Source organism: Hyperolius riggenbachi, chromosome 11 (assembly GCF_040937935.1).
Source record: "Hyperolius riggenbachi isolate aHypRig1 chromosome 11, aHypRig1.pri, whole genome shotgun sequence".
Classification (NCBI taxonomy): Eukaryota; Metazoa; Chordata; class Amphibia; order Anura; family Hyperoliidae; genus Hyperolius; species Hyperolius riggenbachi.
The window spans coordinates 238812288-238836668 of NC_090656.1; the positions used below are offsets into that span (position 1 = coordinate 238812288).

Here is a 24381-nt window from a genome sequence, read left to right on the forward strand (position 1 = left end):
TGAGGCCGCCTATACCTAGCTACCTATACTGAGGCAACTTATACCTAGCTAACCTATACTAAGGCCACCTATACCTAGCTAGCCTATACTAAGGCCACCTATACCTAGCTAACCTATACTGAGGCCACCTATACCTAGCTACCTATACTGAGGCCACCTATACCTAGCTAACCTATACTGAGGCCACCTGTATCTAGCTAACCTATACTGAGGCCACCTATACCTAGCTACCTATACTGGGGGCACCTATACCTAGCTAACCTATACTGAGGCCACCTATACCTAGCTAACCTACACTACGGCCACCTATACCTAGCTAACCTATACTGAGGCCAACTGTATCTAGCTAACCTATACTGAGACTACCTATACCTAGCTAACCTATACTGAGGCCACCTATACCTAGCTAACCTATACTGAGGCCACCTATACCTAGCTAACCTGTACTGAGGCCACCTATACGTATCTAACCTGTACTAAGGCCACCTATACCTAGCTAACTTATACTGAGGCCACCTATACCTAGCTAACCTATACTGAGGCCACCTATACCTAGCTAACCTATACTGATCACAAGCACTGGTTCGCACTACAGCCGGGGGCCCCAGTCTCTCTCACTTGCCGGGCCCCCCAAACCACCATGCGATACCCAGAGGGAAATGTGGGCGAGCCCTGGCTCTCTCACCTCCAGGGGCTTCACCTCCATCACCTCCAAACTGAATGCAAACTGCAACACACACAAATGCTTACTACCAGTTCAGGCATTTTCCTACCTCTATCTGGCCAGCAGCCGCCAGTCAGCCAATCAAGTGCACTGTCATACACCCTTTGCCTGCCATACCAATCTAGCTGGGTATCTATACTGGGAGCACCTATAGCTGGCTACTTATACTGGGGGCACCTATACCTGGCTACCTATACTGAGGCCACCTATACCTAGCTAACCTATACTAAGGCCACCTATACGTAGCTAACCTATACTGAGGCCACTTATACCTAGCTAACCTATACTAAGGCCACCTATACCTAGCTAACCTATACCGAGGCCACCTATGACTAGCTAACCTATACTAAGGCACCTATACCTAGCTAACCTATACTGAGGCCACTTATACCTAGCTAACCTATACTAAGGCCACCTATACCTAGCTAACCTATACTAAGGCCACCTATACCTAGCTAACCTATACTAAGGCCACCTATACCTAGCTAACCTATACCGAGGCCACCTATACCTAGCTAACCTATACTGAGGCCACCTATACCTAGCTAACCTATACTGAGGGCACCTATACCTAGCTACCCATACCGGGGGCACCTATACCTAGCTAACCTATACTGGATACACCTATAGCTGGCTACCTATACTGAGGGCACCTATACCTAGCTATCTATACTGAGGCCACCTATACCTAGCTAACCTATACTGAGGCCACCTATACCTAGCTACCTATACTGGGGGTACATATACCTATCCAACCTATACTGAGGCCACCTATACCTAGCTAACCTATACTGAGGCCACCTATACCTAGCTACCTATACTGAGGCCACCTATGCCTAGCTAACCTATACTAAGGCCACCTATACCTAGCTAACCTATACTGGGGGCACCTATACCTAGCTAACCTATACTGAGGCCACCTATACCTAGCTAACCTATACTGAGGCCACCTATACCTAGCTAACCTATACTGAGGCCACCTATACCTAGCTAACCTATACTGAGGCCACCTATACCTAGCTACCTATACTGAGGCCACCTATACCTAGCTAATCTATACTGAGGCCACCTATACCTAGCTAACCTATACTAAGGCCATCTATACCTAGCTATCCTATACTGAGGCCACCTATACCTAGCTACCTATACTGAGGGCACCTATACCTAGCTAACCTATACTGAGGCCACCTATACCTAGCTAACCTACACTACGGCCACCTATACCTAGCTAACCTATACTGAGGCCACCTGTATCTAGCCAACCTATACTGAGGCCACCTGTATCTAGCTAACCTATACTGAGGCCACCTATACCTAGCTAACCAATACTGAGGCCACCTATACCTAGCTAACCTATACTGAGGCCACCTATACCTAGCTACCTATACTGAGGCCACCTATACCTAGCTAATCTATACTGAGGCCACCTATACCTAGCTAACCTATACTAAGGCCATCTATACCTAGCTATCCTATACTGAGGCCACCTATACCTAGCTACCTATACTGAGGGCACCTATACCTAGCTAACCAATACTAAGGCCACCTATACCTAGCTAACCTATACTGAGGCCACCTATACCTAGCTAACCTGTACTGAGGCCACCTATACCTATCTAACCTGTACTAAGGCCACCTATACCTAGCTAACTTATACTGAGGCCACCTGTATCTAGCTAACCTATACTGAGGCCATCTATACCTAGCTAACCAATACTGAGGCCACCTATACCTAGCTAACCTATACTAAGGCCATCTATACCTAGCTAACCTGTACTGAGGCCACCTATACCTATCTAACCTGTACTAAGGCCACCTATACCTAGCTAACTTATACTGAGGCCACCTGTATCTAGGTAACCTATATTGAGGCCACCTATGCCTAGCTACCTATACTGGGGGCACCTATACCTAGCTAACCTATACTGAGGCCACCTATACCTAGCTAACCTACACTACGGCCACCTATACCTAGCTAACCTATACTGAGGCCACCTGTATCTAGCTAACCTATACTGAGGCCACCTATACCTAGCTAACCTATACTGAGGCCACCTATACCTAGCTAACCTATACTGATGCCACCTATACCTAGCTAACCTATACTAAGGCCATCTATACCTAGCTAACCTGTACTGAGGCCACCTATACCTATCTAACCTGTACTAAGGCCACCTATACCTAGCTAACTTATACTGAGGCCACCTATACCTAGCTAACCTATACTGAGGCCACCTATACCTAGCTAACCTATACTGAGGCCACCTATACCTAGCTACCTATACTGGGGGCACCTATACCTAGCTAACTTAAACTGAGGCCACCTATACCTAGCTACCTATACTGGGGGCACCTATACCTAGCTAACCTATACTTAGGCCACCTATACCTAGCTAACCTACACTGAGGCCACCTATACCTAGCTAACCTATACTGAGGCCACCTATACCTAGCTAACCTATACTGAGGGCACCTATACCTAGCTACCTATACTGGGGGCACCTATACCTAGCTAACCTATACTGAGGCCACCTATACCTAGCTAACCTATACTGAGGCCACCTATACCTAGCTAACCTATACTGAGGCCACCTATACCTAGCTAACCTACACTGAGGCCACCTATACCTAGCTAACCTATACTGAGGGCACCTATACCTAGCTACCCATACTGGGGGCACCTATACCTAGCTAACCTATACTGGGTACACCTATAGCTGGCTACCTATACTGGGGGCACCTATACCTAGCTAACCTATACTGAGGCAACCTATACCTAGCTACCTATACTGGGGGCACCTATACCTATCTAACCTATACTGAGGCCACCTATACCTAGCTAACCTATACTGAGGCCACCTATACCTAGCTACCTATACTGAGGGCACCTATACCTAGCTACCTATACTGGGGGCACCTATAGCTGGTTATCTATACTGGGAGCACCTATAGCTGGCTACTTATACTGGGGGCACCTATACCTGGCTACCTATACTGAGGCCACCTATACCTAGCTAACCTATACTAAGGCCACCTATACCTAGCTAACCTATACTGGGGGCACCTATACCTAGCTAACCTATACTGGGGCCACCTATACCTAGCTAACCTATACTGAGGCCACCTATACCTAGCTAACCTATACTGAAGCCACCTATACCTAGCTGACCTATACTGAGGCCACCTATACCTAGCTACCTATACTGAGGCCACCTATACCTAGCTAACCTATACTGAGGCCACCTATACCTAGCTAACCTATACTGAGGCCACCTATACTTAGCTAACCTATACTGAGGCCACCTATACCTAGCTACCTATACTGAGAGCACCTATACCTAGCTAACCTATACTGAGGCCACCTATACCTAGCTAATCTATACTGAGGCCACCTATACCTTGCTAACCTACACTGAGGGCACCTATACCTAGCTACCCATACTGGGGGCACCTATACCTAGCTAACCTATACTGGGTACACCTATAGCTGGCTACCTATACTGGGGGCACCTATACCTAGCTAACCTATACTGGGGGCACCTATATCTAGCTAACCTATACTGAGGCCACCTATACCTAGCTAACCTATACTGAGGCCACCTATACCTAGCTACCCATACTGGGGGCACCTATACCTAGCTAACCTATACTGGGTACACCTATAGCTGGCTACCTATACTGGGGGCACCTATACCTAGCTACCTATACTGAGGCCACCTATACCTAGCTAACCTATACTGAGGCAACCTATACCTAGCTACCTATACTGGGGGCACCTATACCTATCTAACCTATACTGAGGCCACCTATACCTAGCTAACCTATACTGAGGCCACCTATACCTAGCTACCTATACTGAGGGCACCTATACCTAGCTACCTATACTGAGGGCACCTATAGCTGGTTATCTATACTGGGAGCACCTATAGCTGGCTACTTATACTGGGGGCACCTATACCTGGCTACCTATACGGAGGCCACCTATACCTAGCTAACCTATACTAAGGCCACCTATACCTAGCTAACCTATACTGGGGGCACCTATACCTAGCTAACCTATACTGGGGCCACCTATACCTAGCTAACCTATACTGAGGCCACCTATACCTAGCTAACCTATACTGAGGCCACCTATACCTAGCTGACCTATACTGAGGCCACCTATACCTAGCTACCTATACTGAGGCCACCTATACCTAGCTAACCTATACTGAGGCCACCTATACCTAGCTAACCTATACTGAGGCCACCTATACTTAGCTAACCTATACTGAGGCCACCTATACCTAGCTACCTATACTGAGAGCACCTATACCTAGCTAACCTATACTGAGGCCACCTATACCTAGCTAATCTATACTGAGGCCACCTATACCTTGCTAACCTACACTGAGGGCACCTATACCTAGCTACCCATACTGGGGGCACCTATACCTAGCTAACCTATACTGGGTACACCTATAGCTGGCTACCTATACTGGGCGCACCTATACCTAGCTAACCTATACTGGGGGCACCTATATCTAGCTAACCTATACTTAGGCCACCTATACCTAGCTAACCTATACTGAGGCCACCTATACCTATCTAACCTATACTGAGGGCACCTATACCTAGCAAACCTATACTAAGGCCACCTATACTTAGCTAACCTATACTGGGTACACCTATAGATGGTTACCTATACTGGGGGCACCTATACCTATCTACCTATACTGGGGGCACCTATACCTAGCTAACCTATACTAGGGCACCTATATCTAGCTGATCTATACTGGGGGCACCTATACATTTCTGACCTATACTGGGGGCACCTGTGCCTGGTTACCTATATTGGAGGCACCCATGGTTGGCTACCTATACTGAGGGCACGTATGCCTGGTTATCTATACTGGGGCACTGATGCTTGGCTACCTACGGTACCTACTTGGGGCACCTATGCCTGGCTACCTATACTGGGGGCACCTATACTTGCCTATCTCTACTGGGGGAACCTATACCTGGCTACCTATACTGGGGACACCTATATCAGGCTACCTATACTGGGGGCACCTATGCCAGGCTACCTATACTGGGGACACCTATACCAGGCTACCTATACAGGGGGCACCTATGCCTGGCTACCTATACTGGGCACACCTATACCTGGATACCTATACTGGGGGCACCTATACCTTGCTATCTATACTGGGGACACCTATACCAGGCTACCTATACTGGGGGCACCTATGCCTGGTTACCTTTACTGGAGGCACCCATGGTTGGCTACCTATACTGAGGGCATGTATGCCTGGTTATTTATACTGGGGCACCGATGCTTGGCTATCTCTACTGGGGGAACCTATACATGGCTACCTATACTGGGGGCACCTATGCCAGGCTACCTATACGGGGCACCTATACCAGGCTACCTATACGGGGGCACCTATGTCAGGCTACCTATACTGGGGGCACCTATACCAAGCTACCTATACAGGGGGCACCTATGCCTGGCTACCTATACTGGGGGCACCTATACTTGGCTATCTCTACTGGGGAAACCTATACCTGGCTACCTATACTGGGGACACCTATACCAGGCTACCTATACTGGGGGCACCTATGCCAGGCTACCTATACTGGGAGCACCTATACCTGGGTATCTATACTGGGGCACCTATACCAGGCTACCTATACTAGGAGGCTAAATACAGCATTACAAATAACGAGTCCACAGGGGGAGGGGCTTCACAGGACCAGATGATTCTTTAGGTCAATACGAGACAGTGTTGGCGCTATGCATCTCCATTCCAGTGCGCCAACAAGTAAAAGAAATGGAGATACATAGCTCACTGTCTCATATTGACCTGAGGAAGCGGGCAAGTCTAGGGAAACGTGTTTTTTAGTGGTATCTAACAATAACAATCTTAAAAGGAACCTTAGCTGAGAGGGATATGGATATTTCCTTAAACAATACCAGTTGCCTGGCAGTCCTGCTGATCTCTTTGGCTGCAGTAATGGCTGAATCACACACCTGGAACAAGCATGCAGCTAATCCAGACTTCAGCCAGAGCACCTGATCTGCTGCATGCTTGTTCAGGGGCTGTGGCAAAAAGTATTAGAGGCAGAGGATCAGCAGGAGAGTCAGGCAACTGGTATTATTGTAAAAGGAAAAATCCACATCCTTCTGAGTTTAGGTTCCCTTCTCTTATCAGGAGGTAATGCTGTTCCTATTACCTCCACTCACTACACATTGTAGCACAATTGGGGCCCCTCCTCCCAGCATGCAATGTATAAAATGTCCATTTCTTCCAGAATGACATGCATTACACATTACCTTTTTCTTATCTCACTATCAGTAGGCAGTAAAAATCTGAAAGATTGGACAGGTTTTGGACTAGTCCGTCTCCTCATGGGGGATTCTTCATTTTTACTGAACAGCAGTTTCTTAGTACAAGTGCAAAGAATAGCATGAAATGAAGTAGGAAGAGTAGCTGACATCCTTATATAGATCCTTTCCACAGAGTGCTTCTCTGAAGAATAAAGGAAACCCTGAGAATCCCCATGAGGAGATGGACTAATCCAATTGCTCTCAGATCTGTCAGATTTTTACTTCATACTGTATGTGAAAGCAACATGGAAAAAGTAATGTATGGTGCATTTTACTCTGGTAGAAATGTACTTCGTATAAATATGTATCTTGAATTTTACAATTTTTTCCCGATAGTGATCCTTTAAGTATCAAATCTAACGGTCGATCAAACACAAAAATCAACATGTGTATGGCTAGCATTAAAGAGGAACGTTAACCAAGGATTGCACTTCATTTTTTATCAGTAGCTGATACTCCCTTTAACATGAGAAAACGTTACCTTTCCCCCTTTTTAGGCATTTTTTATATTAGGTTCACCTCGGGTTTATGTGAAACATTTATAAAAATACTGCAGTCAGTATTGCACTCATAAAATGATCGGCAGTATTGGCGGCACTTTGGTACAGAACTCACTCGTACAGCGTGATCGTCCATTCATGAAGACATTGAGGAACTTTTTAGAGTAGGAGGCATCGGCCTCTGGTGAAGAGGTATCTGAGAGGCACATGGACCGCCGGGCTCTCTTCCCTTCCCTCACGGAGGCCCCTACATGCTCCTCCTCCTCCTCTTCATATTCCTCACCTATGGCGGACTCGTAAGGCGAAGAGACACAATTATCATACACGGTACCACTGTCGCTGTCGTCACTGTAGCCCGCATAACACTGCCGCAGGCTGACCAGCTGGAGTTGTACATTATCATCAACCACTAACGTGTATTTGACGGAGTCATAAGATAATCCACTGGTGTCCGAGCTGACGGATGACCTCTGTAGTCCCCGAGGGCCGCCAACTCTTGCAGGGCATCCCAGATACCCCACCCCATCCTCTCCTTCCTCTTCCTCCTCGCTGATAGACAGCTGCTGCCGGCCCATGTTGGTGGGTCGCCCATTAACGTCTGCGTCTGAACTGACTGACATGCGGCAGGGCCCGGTCTGTGATACGAAGGGTCTTTCTGGTTCCGGAGGGTCAGAACACCTCTGGACTGGGGTAAGGAATATTTCCTCAGTGGGCTCCAGCCGCACATCTGTCTGGTATCGAATGCGGTCCCGATGAGGATCCAGGCGAGCTCTGGCGGTGGATCGACCGGAGGGTTCGTTGGAACACTGAGGGTTATTGTGACGTCGGCATGGGGTGTCCGTGGAAGTTCCACGATCCTGCGTGACGGCCGGGGGGTTTCCTTCATCACTCAGACACACGTGCTCATTGGATGGCGTGGTATCCCCTGTAGGTAACAACAGAGGAAAAGTATGTCATTGACCAATCTAAATATATAGAGTTAAATTCTATATTAGAACCCCTAGAGCATACAGTAAGTGTCCATCGGGCCCAGGTCAGTTTAAAGTGTACCTGAGGAAAAACCTTGTGTCAAAAGTGAAATACTTACATGTGAAACGAGAAAACTCTGGATCCTATAGAGTTGTGTTCCCCAACCCTGTCCTCAAGGCCGACCAACCATGCATGTTTTGCAGGAAACCACACAGTCACAGGTGAGGTAATTAGTGTCTCAGCAGAGCTGATTAACTACCTGTGTGGTTTTCCACAAAACATGCACTGTTGGTGAACCCTGAGGACATGGTTGGGGAACACTGCTATAGAGGCTTTGCACGCTGTCCTCCGATCCACCATTGCCGTGTGCAGACCCACCAAAGGAATCTGACAAACTCTTGTTGGATTCCAAGCTCAGGAACCTACTACTCTTCTAGCCCGAGCGCATGGCCGTGGCCTTCAAGCATGAGTATGACTACTGCACGGGCATGGCCATGCTCTTGTATGAAGAGGAGCATGTTCTCGATGTGCAGGTAGGTCCCAGGCAGTGGTGGAGGTCTGGAGGACAACGTGGGAAGCCTCTGGAGAATCCAAAGGCTTCTCTCTCCTTAAGTAAGTATTTGATTTTTGACCCAAGGTAATCTCAGGTTCTCATTAAGCCAGTGTTTCCCAAACCTGTCCTTGTGACCCACCAACAATGCATGTTTTTCAGGTACCCTCACATGTGCACAGAGGGGATAATTAGTGTCTCACTCTCAGCTATGGATTACCATAAAACATGAACTGTTGGTAGGTCATGAGGACAAGTTTGAGAGATTTCAACCAATGTCTGAGAAAAAGGGCTGAGAGAATGTGAGTGATGTTTGGGGCAGCGAGAGGGTGTGGGGACATGGCAGTGACAATGGTGGAATACTAAATTTATTTTGGGAGACCTAAGATGGTGGCGAGGGGTGAAGCAGAGACGTAGTTCATAATGACGGTGCTGTGTCTGGGATTGTGTAGTGGCATACTCCCCTCCTGACCATGCTGCATCTGGGTTTGTGTGATGGCATACTCCCCTCCTGACCATGCTGCGTCTGGGTTTGTGTGATGGCATACTCCCCTCCTGACCATGCTGCGTCTGGGTTTGTGTGGCGGCATACTCCCCTCCAGACCATGCTGCATCTGAGTTTGTGTGATGGCATACTCCCCTCCTGAGCATGCTGTGTCTGGGTTTGTGTGATGGCATACACCCCTCCTGGCCATGCTGCATCTGGGTTTGTGTGATGGCATACTCCCCTCCTGACCATGCTGCATCTGGGTTTGTGTGACGGCATACTCCCCTCCTGACCATGCTGCGTCTGGGTTTGTGTGACGGCATACTCCCCTCCTGACCATGCTGCGTCTGGGTTTGTGTGATGGCATACACCCCTCCTGACCATGTTGCATCTGGGTTTGTGTAGTGACATACTCCTCTCCTGAGCATGCTGCATCTCGGTTTGTGTGGCGGCATACACCCCTCCGGACCATGCTGCATCTGGGTTTGTGTGATGGCATACAACCCTCCTGACCATGCTGCATCTGGGTTTGTGTAGCGGCATACTCCCCTCCTGAGCATGCTGCATCTGGGTTTGTGTGATGGCATACAACCCTCCTGACCATGCTGCATCTGGGTTTGTGTGGCGGCATACTCCCCTCCTGAGCATGCTGCATCTGGGTTTGTGTAGCGGCATACTCCCCTCCTGAGCATGCTGCATCTGGGTTTGTGTTACGGCATACTCCCCTCCTGAGCATGCTGCATCTGGGTTTGTGTGATGGCATACAACCCTCCTGACCATGCTGCGTCTGGGTTTGTGTGACGGCATACTCCCCTCCTGAGCATGCTGCATCTGGGTTTGTGTAGCGGCATACTCACCTCCTGACCATGCTGCGTCTGGGTTTGTGTGGCGGCATACACCCCTCCTGACCATGCTGCATCTGGGTTTGTGTGACGGCATACTCCCCTCCTGAGCATGCTGTGTCTGGGTTTGTGTAGCGGCATACTCCCCTCCTGAGCATGCTGTGTCTGGGTTTGTGTGGTGGCATACACCCCTCCTGAGCATGCTGCATCTGGGTTTGTGTGACGGCATACTCCCCTCCTGAGCATGCTGCGTCTGGGTTTGTGTGATGGCATACTCCCCTCCTGAGCATGCTGCGTCTGGGTTTGTGTTGCAGCATACTCCCCCCCCCCCCCCGATCATGCTGCATCTGGGTTTGTGTTGCAGCATACTCCCCTCCTGAGCATGCTGCATCTGGGTTTGTGTGATGACGTACTCCCCTCTTGAGCATGCTGCATCTGGGTTTGTGTGACGGCATACACCCCTCCTGACCATGCTGCGTCTGGGTTTGTGTGATGGCATACACCCCTCCTGAACATGCTGCATCTGGGTTTGTGTGGCGGCATACTCCCCTCCTGACCATGCTGCATCTAAGTTTGTGTGATGGCATACTCCACTCCTGAGCATGCTGTGTCTGGGTTTGTGTGGCGGCATACCCCCCTCCTGAGCATGCTGCATCTGGGTTTGTGTGACGGCATACTCCCCTCCTGAGCATGCTGCGTCTGGGTTTGTGTGATGGCATACTCCCCTCCTGAGCATGCTGCGTCTGGGTTTGTGTTGCAGCATACTCCCCTCCTGAGCATGCTGCATCTGGGTTTGTGTGATGACATACTCCCCTCCTGAGCATGCAGCATCTTGGTTTGTGTGATGGCATACACCCCTCCTGGCCATGCTGCGTCTGGGTTTTTGTGGCGGCATACTCCCCTCCTGACCATGCTGCGTCTGGGTTTGTGTGATGACGTACTCCCCTCTTGAGCATGCTGCATCTGGGTTTGTGTGACGGCATACACCCCTCCTGACCATGCTGCGTCTGGGTTTGTGTGATGGCATACACCCCTCCTGAACATGCTGCATCTGGGTTTGTGTGGCGGCATACTCCCCTCCTGACCATGCTGCATCTAAGTTTGTGTGATGGCATACTCCACTCCTGAGCATGCTGTGTCTGGGTTTGTGTGGCGGCATACCCCCCTCCTGAGCATGCTGCATCTGGGTTTGTGTGACGGCATACTCCCCTCCTGAGCATGCTGCGTCTGGGTTTGTGTGATGGCATACTCCCCTCCTGAGCATGCTGCGTCTGGGTTTGTGTTGCAGCATACTCCCCTCCTGAGCATGCTGCGTCTGGGTTTGTGTGATGGCATACTCCCCTCCTGAGCATGCTGCGTCTGGGTTTGTGTTGCAGCATACTCCCCTCCTGAGCATGCTGCATCTGGGTTTGTGTGATGACATACTCCCCTCCTGAGCATGCAGCATCTTGGTTTGTGTGATGGCATACACCCCTCCTGGCCATGCTGCGTCTGGGTTTTTGTGGCGGCATACTCCCCTCCTGACCATGCTGCGTCTGGGTTTGTGTGATGACGTACTCCCCTCTTGAGCATGCTGCATCTGGGTTTGTGTGACGGCATACACCCCTCCTGACCATGCTGCGTCTGGGTTTGTGTGATGGCATACACCCCTCCTGAACATGCTGCATCTGGGTTTGTGTGGCGGCATACTCCCCTCCTGACCATGCTGCATCTAAGTTTGTGTGATGGCATACTCCACTCCTGAGCATGCTGTGTCTGGGTTTGTGTGGCGGCATACCCCCCTCCTGAGCATGCTGCATCTGGGTTTGTGTGACGGCATACTCCCCTCCTGAGCATGCTGCGTCTGGGTTTGTGTGATGGCATACTCCCCTCCTGAGCATGCTGCGTCTGGGTTTGTGTTGCAGCATACTCCCCTCCTGAGCATGCTGCATCTGGGTTTGTGTGATGACATACTCCCCTCCTGAGCATGCAGCATCTTGGTTTGTGTGATGGCATACACCCCTCCTGGCCATGCTGCGTCTGGGTTTTTGTGGCGGCATACTCCCCTCCTGACCATGCTGCGTCTGGGTTTGTGTGATGGCATACACCCCTCCTGACCATGCTGCATCTGGGTTTGTGTGGCGGCATACTCCCCTCCAGACCATGCTGCATCTGAGTTTGTGTGATGGCATACTCCACTCCTGAGCATGCTGTGTCTGGGTTTGTGTCGCAGCATACACCCCTCCTGACCATGCTGCATCTGGGTTTGTGTGATGGCATACTCCACTCCTGAGCATGCTGTGTCTGGGTTTGTGTGGCGGCATAGTCCCCTCCTGAGCATGCTGCATCTGGGTTTGTGTGACGGAGTATTCCCCTCCTGACCATGCTGCGTCTGGGTTTGTGTGATGGCATACTCCCCTCCTGAGCATGCTGTGTCTGGGTATGTGTGATGGCATACACCCCTCCTGAGCATGCTGTGTCTGGATTTGTGTGGCGGCATAGTCCCCTCCTGAGCATGCTGCATCTGGGTTTGTGTGGTGGCATACGCCCCTCCTGAGCATGCTGCGTCTGGGTTTGTGTTGTGCCTTACTCCCCTCCTGAGCATGCTGCATCTGGGTTTTGTGTGACAGCATACTCACTTCCTGAGCATGTTGTGTCTGTGTTGTTGTGGCGGGATACTCCCCTCCTGAGCATGTTGTGTCTAGGTTTGTGTGGTGGCATACTCCACTCCTGAGCATACTGCATCTGGGTTTGTGTAGCAGCATACTCCCCTCCTGACCATGCTACATCTGGGTTTGTGTTGCAGCATACTCCCCTCCTGAGCATGCTGTGTCTGGGTTTGTGTGGCGGCATACTCCCCTCCTGACCATGCTGTGTCTGGGTTTGTGTGGCGGCATACTCCCCTCCTGAGCATGCTGCATCTGGGTTTGTGTTGCAGCATACTCCCCTCCTGACCATGCTGCGTCTGGGTTTGTGTGGCGGCATACTCCCCTCCTGAGCATGCTGCGTCTGGGTTTGTGTAGCGGCATACTCCCCTCCTGAGCATGCTGTATCTGAGTTTGTGTGATGGCATACTCCACTCCTGAGCATGCTGCGTCTGGGTTTGTGTGGCGGCATACTCCCCTCCTGACCATGCTGCGTCTGAGTTTGTGTGATGGCATACACCCCTCCTGACCATGCTGCATCTGGGTTTGTGTAGTGGCATACTCCCCTCCTGAGTATGCTGCGTCTGGGTTTGTGCGATGGCGCACTCCCCTCCTGAGCATGCCGCATCTGGGTTTGTGTTGCAGCATACCCCCCCCCCCCCCCCCCCCGATCATGCTGCATCTGGGTTTGTGTTGCAGCATACTCCCCTCCTGAGCATGCTGTGTCTGGGTTTGTGTGATGGCATACTCCCCTCCTGACCATGCTGAGTCTGGGTTTGTGTTGCAGCATACTCCCCTCCTGAGCATGTTGTGTCTGGGTTTGTGTGATGACATACTCCCCTCCTGAGCATGCTGCGTCTGGGTTTGTGTGATGGCATACTCCCCTCCTGAGCATGCTGTATCTGTGTTCGTGTGACGGCATACTCCTCTCCTGAGCATGCTGTGTCTGGGTTTGTGTCGCAGCATACTCCCATCCTGAGCATGCTGCGTCTGGGTTTGTGTAACAGTATACTCACTTCCTGAGCATGTCGTGTCTGTGTTGTTGTGGCAGCATACTCCCCTCCTGAGCATGCTGTGTCTGGTTTTGTGTGATGGCATACACCCCTCCTGACCATGCTGCATCTGGGTTTGTGTTGCAGCATACTCCCCTCCTGAGCATGTTGTGTCTGGGTTTGTGTGATGACATACTCCCCTCCTGAGCATGCTGCGTCTGGGTTTGTGTGATGGCATACTCCCCTCCTGAGCATGCTGTATCTGTGTTCGTGTGACGGCATACTCCTCTCCTGAGCATGCTGTGTCTGGGTTTGTGTCGCAGCATACTCCCATCCTGAGCATGCTGCGTCTGGGTTTGTGTAACAGTATACTCCCCTCCTGACCATGCTGCATCTGGGTTTGTGTGGCGGCATACTCCCCTCCGGAGCATGCTGTGTCTGTGTTTGTGTCGCAGCATACTCCCCTCCTGACCATGCTGCGTCTGGTTTTGTGTGATGGCATACTCCCCTCCTGAGCATGCTGTGTCTGTGTTTGTGTGACGGCATACTCCCCTCCTGACCATGCTGCGTCTGGGTTTGTGTGATGGCATACTCCCCTCCTGACCATGCTGCATCTGGGTTTGTGTGACGGCGTATTCCCCTCCTGACCATGCTGCATCTGGGTTTGTGTGGCGGCATACTCCCCTCCAGACCATGCTGCATCTGAGTTTGTGTGATGGCATACTCCCCTCCTGAGCATGCTGTGTCTGTGTTTGTGTGACGGCATACTCCCCTCCTGACCATGCTGCGTCTGGGTTTGTGTGGCGGCATACTCCCCTCCTGAGCATGCTGTGTCTGGGTTTGTGTAGCGGGCGGCATACTACCCTCCTGACCATGCTGCGTCAGGGTTTGTGTGATGGCATACTCCACTCCTGAACATGCTGTGTCTGGGTTTGTGTTGCAGCATACTCCCCTCCTGAGTATGCTGCGTCTCGGTATGTGTTGCAGCATACTCCCCTCCTGAGCATGCTGTGTCTGGGTTTATGTGATGACATACTCCCCTCCTGAGCATGATGCGTCTGGGTTTGTGTAGCAGCATACTCCCCTCCTGAGCATGCTGTGTCTGGGTTTGTGTGGCAGCATACTCCCCTCCTGAGCATGCTGTGTCTGGGTTTGTGTGGCGCCAGTGGCCGCATACTCCCCTCCTGACCATGCTGTGTCTGGGTTTGTGTAGCAGCATACTCCCCTCCTGAGCATGCTGCATCTGGGTTTGTGTGGCGGCATACTCCCCTCCTGAGCATGCTGCGTCTGGGTTTGTGTGGCGGCATACTCCACTCCTGAACATGCTGTGTCTAGGTTGTCAGAAACCAACAATGAGGCAACATAATAAGAGCATTCCCTTCGGATGAATTTTGCGGCCTGATCATAATCATGTTGTGGAGAGAGTGAGAACTGTCACACACTTTATAAGGGTGTCAGGCACTGCAGAGAAGACATGCTGCACTACCACTGATATGTAATAAGGGAAGGACCCGAGGGATATATTGTATAAGCAATTACCTGTCTTAAGGGGAGATGAGGAGCGAGACACCCTCTCCTGCCAGGTGTACTTCTTCGCCAGGGAATTGTTATTCAAAGTGTCCTATAAAAGCAAAAAAAAATAAGATTTTTATGTAGTAGTCAAACCCCACAAATTAGGCAATGCAATTACAGTGACCAATAGCTATACATCATATTTCTAATCCGGCACGGAGATACTGCAGTGCTATATGTGTCCCTGGGTGACCCTAGTGCAGGGAGTTCAGGCACTTCAAGGTCCACCCACGGCATCTGGAGGCGGAGCACCGTGACATCACAGCAGTCCAGCCTCCCATGGCCAACACAAGTAAAGGGCCTGGTGCAGTGCTAGCACCACTCACCCCCGGTATAGCCATTACAGCCAATGGCCTACTACTAGTATGTTGGTCAGCAGGGGGTGTGGCTTTTTTTAGGTGACATAGTAGAAGACGGGGGGGGGGTGGAAGCGGTGTCAGGGTTCCTGAGATGGAGAGCTGGGGGTCAGGGAAGAGGGAGGAGTCAGGACAGCACCAACTGAAACCAAAGTGCTTTAAGGCTCCATAAAATATACCGGGTGCCCAAATGTCTGCCTGGGCACCTGATTGCTGATAATCGACATTAGTGTCAATGGTGGTGCCCATATTGTCCATTTACCGCAGGTGCCCAAATTTCTGGTTTCCGGGAAGCATCCCGTCTCTCTGTTCAATGACATTAGGAGGGATTTCATCCCACCACAGACCATCCATAACCGAAATCTCAGCTTTGGGTGGACTGACCTATTAACATTTTGCCTCCTTTCTGTCTCGCTAATCAGTAGTCAGAGATCAGAGTGATGACAGAATACCCTGACCCAGGGAGCCGCCTAAGTGCCTCTCTGTGGCCTGCAACAATGAGTCACTCTCTGAGCATTTTTATTGATGTAAAATGGAAGTTGCTGGAGAGAGAGCAGCCCTCCCACTCTGCAAGGGCCGTCACTGAGCTCCTTTGTGTCACATCTAGTTAATGGGTGGGTGACGGATGGTGTCAGGCAGAGGAAGCTCAGATTACTCAACATAGGCCTGAGCTGTCATTTTTAGGCTGCTGTAACCATGGAAACTAACACTAATGGAGCAGAGGGTCTGAGTGTGAGGAGATGGAGGGATAGAGGGAGGCGGGGAGGAGAGGGACCAGGCCGGAGGTTTGAGGGGACCATGGCAGAGTGTGAGGAGATGGAGGGATAGAGGGAGACAGTGAGGAGAGGGACCAGGCCGGAGGTGTGAGGGGACCATGGCAGAGCGTGAGGAGATGGAGGGATAGAGGGAGGCAGGGAGGAGAGGGACCAGGCCGGGGGTGTGAGGGGACCATGGCAGAGCGTGAGGAGATGTAGGGATAGAGGGAGACGGGGAGGAGAGGGACCAGGCCGGAGGTTTGAGGGGACCATGGCAGAGCGTGAGGAGATGGAGGGATAGAGAGAGGCGGGGAGGAGAGGGACCAGGCCGGAGGTGTGAGGGGACCATGGCAGAGCGTGAGGAGATGTAGGGATAGAGGGAGACGGGGAGGAGAGGGACCAGGCCGGAGGTGTGAGGGGACCATGGCAGAGTGTGAGGAGATGGAAGGATAGAGGGAGGCAGGGAGGAGAGGGACCAGGCCGGGGTGTGAGGGGACCATGGCAGGGTGTGAGGAGATGGAGGGATAGAGGGAGGCAGGGAGGAGAGGGACCAGGCCGGGGGTCTGTGGGGACCATGGCAGAGTGTGAGGAGATGGAGGGATAGAGGGAGGCAGGGAGGAGAGGGACCAGGCCGGGGGTCTGTGGGGACCATGGCAGAGTGTGAGGAGATGGAGGGATAGAGGGAGGCCGGGAGGAGAGGGACCAGGCCGGAGGTCTGAGGGGACCATGGCAGAGTGTGAGGAGATAGAGGGATAGAGAGAGGCGGGGAGGAGAGGGACCAGGCCGGGGTGTGAGGGGACCATGGCAGAGTGTGAGGAGATGGAGGGATAGAGAGAGGCAGGGAGGAGAGGGACCAGGCTGGATGTCTGAGGGGACCATGGCAGTGTGTGAGGAGATGGAGGGATAGAGAGAGGCGGGGAGGAGAGGGACCAGGCCGGGGTGTGAGGGGACCATGGCAGAGTGTGAGGAGATGGAGGGATAGAGGGAGGCAGGGAGGAGAGGGACCAGGCCGGGGGTCTGTGGGGACCATGGCAGTGTGTGAGGAGATGGAGGGATAGAGAGAGGCGGGGAGGAGAGGGACCAGGCCGGGGTGTGAGGGGACCATGGCAGAGTGTGAGGAGATGGAGGGATAGAGGGAGGCAGGGAGGAGAGGGACCAGGCCGGGGGTCTGTGGGGACCATGGCAGAGTGTGAGGAGATGGAGGGATAGAAGGAGGCAGGAAGGAGAGGGACAAGGCCGGAGGTGTGAGGGGACCATGGCAGAGCGTGAGGAGATGGAGGGATAGAGGGAGGCAGGGAGGAGAGGGACCAGGCCGGGGTCTGTGGGGACCATGGCAGAGTGTGAGGAGATGGAGGGATAGAGGGAGGCGGGGAGGAGAGGGACCAGGCCGGGGTGTGAGGGGACCATGGCAGAGTGTGAGGAGATGGAGGGATAGAGTGAGGCAGGGGGGAGAGGGACCAGGCCGGGGTTCTGTGGGGACCATGGCAGAGTGTGAGGAGATGGAAGGATAGAGGGAGGCAGGGAGGAGAGGGACCAGGCCGGAGGTGTGAGGGGACCATGGCAGAGTGTGAGACAAGATGGAGGGATGGAGATTGGCGGGGATGAGAGGGACCAGGCCAGGGTGTGAGTGGACCATGGCAGAGTGTGAGGAGATGGAGGGATAGAGGGAGGCAGGGAGGAGAGGGACCAGGCCGGGGTGTGAGGGGACCATGGCAGAGTGTGAGGAGATGGAGGGATAGAGTGAGGCAGGGGGGAGAGGGACCAGGCCGGGGTTCTGTGGGGACCATGGCAGAGTGTGAGGAGATGGAAGGATAGAGGGAGGCAGGGAGGAGAGGGACCAGGCCGGAGGTGTGAGGGGACCATGGCAGAGTGTGAGACAAGATGGAGGGATGGAGATTGGCGGGGATGAGAGGGACCAGGCCGGGGTGTGAGTGGACCATGGCAGAGTGTGAGGAGATGGAGGGATAGAGGGAGGCAGGGAGGAGAGGGACCAGGCCGGGGATGTGAGGGGACTATGGCAGAGTGTGAGGAGATGGAGGGATAGAGGGAGGCAGGGAGGAGAGGGACCAGGCCGGAGGTCTGAGGGGACCATGGCAGAGTGTGAGGAGATGGAGGGATAGAGGGGGGCAGGGAGGAGAGGGACCAGGCCGGGGTGTGAGAGGACCATGGAAGAGTGTGAGGAGATGGAAGGATAGAGGGAGGCAGGGAGGAGAGGGACCAGGCCGGAGGTGTGAGGGGACCATGGCAGAGTGCGAGACAAGATGGAGGGATGGAGATTGGCGGGGATGAGAGGGACCAGGCCGGGGTGTGAGTGGACCATGGCAGAGTGTGAGGAGATGGAGGGATAGAGGGAGGCAGGGAGGAGAGGGACCAGGCCGGGGGTATGAGGGGACCATGGCAGAGTGTGAGGAGATGGAGGGATAGAGGGAGGCAGGGAGGAGAGGGACCAGGCCGGGGATGTGAGGGGACTATGGCAGAGTGTGAGGAGATGGAGGGATAGAGGGAGGCAGGGAGGAGAGGGACCAGGCCGGAGGTCTGAGGGGACCATGGCAGAGTGTGAGGAGATGGAGGGATAGAGGGGGGCAGGGAGGAGAGGGACCAGGCCGGGGGTGTGTGGGGACCATGGCAGAGTGTGAGGAGATTGAGGGATAGAGGGAGGCGGGTAAGAGAGGGTCCAGGCCGGGGGTGTGAGGGAACCATAGCAGAGTGTGAGGAGATGGCAGAGTGTGAGGAGATGGAGGGATAGAGGGAGGCCGGGAGGAGAGGGACCAGGCCGGGGGAGTGAGGGGACCATGGCAGAGTGTGAGGAGATGGAGGGATAGAAAGAGGCAGGGAGGAGAGCGACCAGGCCGGGGGTCTGAGGTGACCATGGCAGAGTGTGAGGAGATGGAGGGATAGAGATTGGCGGGGAGGAGAGGGACCAGGCCGGCGGTGTGAGGGGACCATGGCAGAGTGTGAGGAGCTGGCAGAGTGTGAGGAGATGGAGGGATAGAGATTGGCGGGGAGGAGAGGGACCAGGCCGGGGTTGTGAGGGGACCATGGCAGAGTGTGAGGAGATGGAGGGATAGAGAGAGGCGGGTAAGAGAGGGACCAGGTCGGGGGTGTGAGGGGACCATAGCAGAGTGTGAGGAGATGGCAGAGTGTGAGGAGATGGAGGGATAGAGGGAGGCAGGGAGGAGAGGGACCAGGCCGGGGGTCTGTGGGGACCATGGCAGAGTGTGAGGAGATGGAGGGATAGAGGGAGGCGGGGAGGAGAGGGACCAGGCCGGAGGTGTGAGGGGACCATAGCAGAGTGTGAGGAGATGGAGGGATAGAGAGAGGCGGGGAGGAGAGGGACCAGGCCGGGGTGTGAGGGGACCATGGCTGAGTGTGAGGAGATGGAGGGATAGAGGGAGGCAGGGAGGAGAGGGACCAGGCCGGGAGTGTGAGGGGACCAAGGCAGAGTGTGAGGAGATGGAGGGATAGAGAGAGGCAGGAAGGAAAGCGACCAGGCCAGGGGTCTGAGGTGACCATGGCAGAGTGTGAGGAGATGGAGGGATAGAGATTGGCGGGGAGGAGAGGGACCAGGCCGGCGGTGTGAGGGGACCATGGCAGAGTGTGAGGAGCTGGCAGAGTGTGAGGAGATGGAGGGATAGAGATTGGCGGGGAGGAGAGGGACCAGGCCGGGGGTGTGAGGGGACCATGACAGAGTGTGAGGAGATGGAGGGATAGAGATTGGCGGGGAGGAGAGGGACCAGGCCGGGGGTGTGAGGGGACCATGGCAGAGTGTGAGGAAATGGAGGGATAGAGAGAGGTGGGGAGGAGAGGGACCAGGCCGGGGGTGTGAGGGGACCATGGCAGAGTGTGAGGAGATGGAGGGATAGAGATTGGCGGGGAGGAGAGGGACCAGGCCGGGGGTGTGAGGGGACCATGGCAGAGTGTGAGGAGATGGAGGGATAGAGAGAGGCGGGGAGGAGAGGGACCAGGCCGGGGGTGTGAGGGGACCATGGCAGAGTGTGAGGAGATGGAGGGATAGAGAGAGGCAGGAAGGAGAGGGACCAGGCCGGGGGTGTGAGGGGACCATGCCAGAGTGTGAGGAGATGGAGGGATAGAGATTGGCGGGGAGGAGAGGGACCAGGCCGGGGGTGTGAGGAGATGGCAGAGTGTGGTGAGGGAGGGAGAGGGAGGCAAGGAGAAGAGGGACCAGGCTGGGGGTGTGAGGGGACCATGGCAGAGTGTGAGGAGATGGAGGGATAGAGAGAGGCGGGGAGGAAAGGGACCAGGCCGGGTGTCTGAAGGGACCATGGCAGAGTGTGAGGAGATGGAGGGATAGAGGGAGGAAAGGAGGAGAGGGAGCAGGCCGGGGGTGTGAGGGGACCATGGCAGAGTGTGAGGAGATGGAGGGATAGAGGGAGGCAGGGAGGAGAGGGACCAGGCCGGAGGTGTGAGGGGACTATGGCAGAGTGTGAGGAGATGAAGGGATAGAGAGAGGCAGGGAGGAGATGGACCAGGCCGGGGGTGTGAGGGGACCATGGCAGTGTGTGAGGAGATGGAGGGATAAAGGGAGGCAGGGAGGAGAGGGAGCAGGCCGGGGGTCTGAAGGGACCATGGCAGAGTGTGAGGAGATGGAGGGATAGAGGGAGGCAGGGAGGAGAGGGAGCAGGCCGGGGGTGTGAGGGGACTATGGCAGAGTGTGAGGAGATGGAGGGATAGAGGGAGGCAGGGAGGAGAGGGACCAGCCTGGAGGTGTGAGGGGACCATGGCAGAGTGTGAGGAGATGAAGGGATAGAGAGAGGCAGGGAGGAGATGGACCAGGCCGGGGGTGTGAGGGGACCATGGCAGAGTGTGAGGAGATGGCAGAGTGTGAGGAGATGGAGGGATAGAAGGAGGCGGGGAGGAGAGGGACCAGGCCGGGGTGTGAGGGGACCATGGCAGAGTGTGAGGAGATGGAGGGATAGAGGGAGGCGGGGAGGAGAGGGACCAGGCCGGGGTGTGAGGGGACCATGGCAGAGTGTGAGGAGATGAAGGGATAGAGGGAGGCAGGGAGGAAAGGGACCAGGCCGGGGGGTGTGAGGGGACCATGGCAGAGTGTGAGGAGATGGAGGGATAGAGGGAGGCAGGGAGGAGAGGGACCAGGCCGGGGGTGTGAGGGGACCATGGCAGAGTGTGAGGAGATGGAGGGATAGAGAGAGGCAGGAAGGAGGGCGACCAGGCCGGGGGTGTGAGGGGACCATGGCAGAGTGTGAGGAGATGGCAGAATGTGAGGAGATGGCAGAATGTGAGGAGATGGAGGGATAGAGATTGGCGGGGAGGAGAGGGACCAGGCCGGGGGTGTGAGGGGACCATGGCAAAGTGTGAGGAGATGAGGGATAGAGATTGGCAGGGAGGAGAGGGACCAGGCCGGGGTTGTGAGGGGACCATGGCAGAGTGTGAGGAGATAGAGGGATAGAGATTGGTGGGGAGGAGAGGGACCAGGCCGGGGGTGTGAGGGGACCATGGCAGAGTGTGAGGAGATAGAGGGATAGAGATTGGTGGGGAGGAGAGGGACCAGGCCGGAGGTGTGAGGGGACCATTGCAGAGTGTGAGGAGATGGAGGGATAGAGGGAGGCAGGGAGGAGAGGGACCAGGCCGGGGGTGTGTGGGGACCATGGCAGAGTGTGAGGAGATAGAGGGATAGAGATTGGTGGGGAGGAGAGGGACCAGGCCGGGGGTGTGAGGGGACCATTGCAGAGTGTGAGGAGATGGAGGGATAGAGGGATATAGAGAGGCGGGGAGGAGGGGGACCAGGCCGGAGGTGTGAGGGGACCATTGAAGACTGTGAGGAGATGGAGTGATAGAGATTGGCGGGGGAGGAGAGGGACCAGGCCGGGGAGGTCACGTAGAATCATGAGGGCAGATTTTCTAGCTTCATCCCATTAGCAGTCTCTGACAGGATTACACATTTGCTATAGAGATTGTACTGCTAGGAGGACAGTGCATCTGTCAGGGAATATTCTGTTACGCCTGTGACATAAAGCCCTTCACAAGAAAACATCATATGTAAGCCAGCCATACACTATGCAATCAGGTCAGCAATAAATATCTCTGCAGTCAGACATCGTCTGAGGAACACTGACTGCTATTGCTGCTAAATTCTGTTTGAAAAATTGATTGAATCGCAGTCATAAATAATCGCATTGCATTTGTGATTGCGCTTGGCGATTTTCAGTGTGTACAGGCCCTTAGGGTGCATACACACATCCAATTCTGATTGCCAATCATTGGCCAGTTTTACCACTTCTATGGAGTATGAGAGCCAGGAAATTTTGAATACTATGAGCAGATTGTGTAAGTAAGCTCTCACACTACATGTAGGTAGTAAAATTGACCAGTGATTGGCCAATCCAAATTGGATGTGTGTATGCAACTTAAAGGGTACCCGAAGCAAGTTAAATAATTTAAAATAAACACATGACGTAGCTGCAAATGAACATTACATACTTACCTTGCCATCAGTTCCTCTCAGAAGCTTACCATTTTCTTCTGACAATAATCCCTTCCAGTTTTGACAAGATTTTGTCAGAACTGAAATATACCAGTTGTTGTCAGTTATATCAGCAGTTACAACTGAATGTGCAAGGTAATGTCCATGTTTCCTTATGGCTCAAGTGGGTGATATTGCAGTTTAACAGTGTGCTGACCAAGAAGCCATTTTTTAAAATGGATGACAGTGAATTCCATTAATCACAGTGGACAAATGGGACACAAGAGAGGAGTAAGAGATTGAGGAGTAGATTACACAGGAGATAAGTATGACCTGTGTATGGTTATTTTGACTTTTTATTTTCAGTGTAATAAGCAGTAAATAATAACAATACTGGTGCCTTGGGCCGAACGGTTCGCCCGCGAACGGTTCCAGGCGAACTTTGGGTGGTTTGCGTTCGCCGGCGAAGGCAAACTTTTGCAGAAGTTCGGTTTGCCCCCATAATGCTCCATTACGGTCAACTTTGACCCTCTACATCACAGTCATCAGGCACATTGTCGCCAATCAGACTACACTCACTCCTGGAGCCACTCCCCCCCTGTATATAAGACAGGCAGCGCCGGCCATTACACTCACTCATCTGCCTACAGTAATTAGTGAAGCATCAGCTGCTGACAGACTCTGCTAGGGAAAGCTTAGTTAGGCTCTTGTATGCTTGTTAGCTTGCTCCTGGCTGATTGTTATTCCTTATATAGCACCCCACAACAGCTCCTTCCTCCCTCCTTCTCCTCCAGAGGAGGATCTTGTCTTCCAGGGGTTTGTAGGATGTCAAAAGCACGCTCACATACATTGGCCGGGAATCAAACCCAGGTCAGCTGCTTGGAGGGCAGCTATGCTCACCACTATACCACCAACACTACATGCTGAAGCCAGCCTAGCTGGCCTGGGAAGGATGAAAAGCTAGGTGGCCATGTAACCATTCCTGCTAACCTACTTGTGTCTTACAACACATTGGCTTAAGACTTTACCAAATCCAATTCTCCAATATGGGGGAGCTTCTCTGTTTGCTGTTTTTTTTGTTTTTTTGTTTTTGTTTTGTTTTGAAGTGTGGTGTCACAGTTCACTCATCTCTTCAGCTACAAGAAAGGCCCAGGAGTAGTCTTAGCTACCGTAATATCTATGTTACGGCAGGGCCCTT

The 24381-nt window shown here is 53.2% G+C and overlaps 1 protein-coding gene across 3 annotated transcripts in view; it reads right to left on the bottom strand.

Moving 5' to 3' along the window:
• Nucleotides 1–24381, bottom strand: part of MAPK8IP1 (mitogen-activated protein kinase 8 interacting protein 1) — a 269383-nt gene that overhangs the window by 56970 nt on the left and 188032 nt on the right. For all 3 annotated transcript variants that reach the window (XM_068261710.1, XM_068261708.1, XM_068261709.1), the window contains 2 exons: nucleotides 15598–15679; nucleotides 7710–8519 (listed from right to left, as the gene is read on the bottom strand). In XM_068261710.1, the coding sequence (XP_068117811.1) occupies nucleotides 7710–8519; nucleotides 15598–15679 (892 nt within the window). The remainder of the gene's footprint in view (nucleotides 1–7709; nucleotides 8520–15597; nucleotides 15680–24381) is intronic.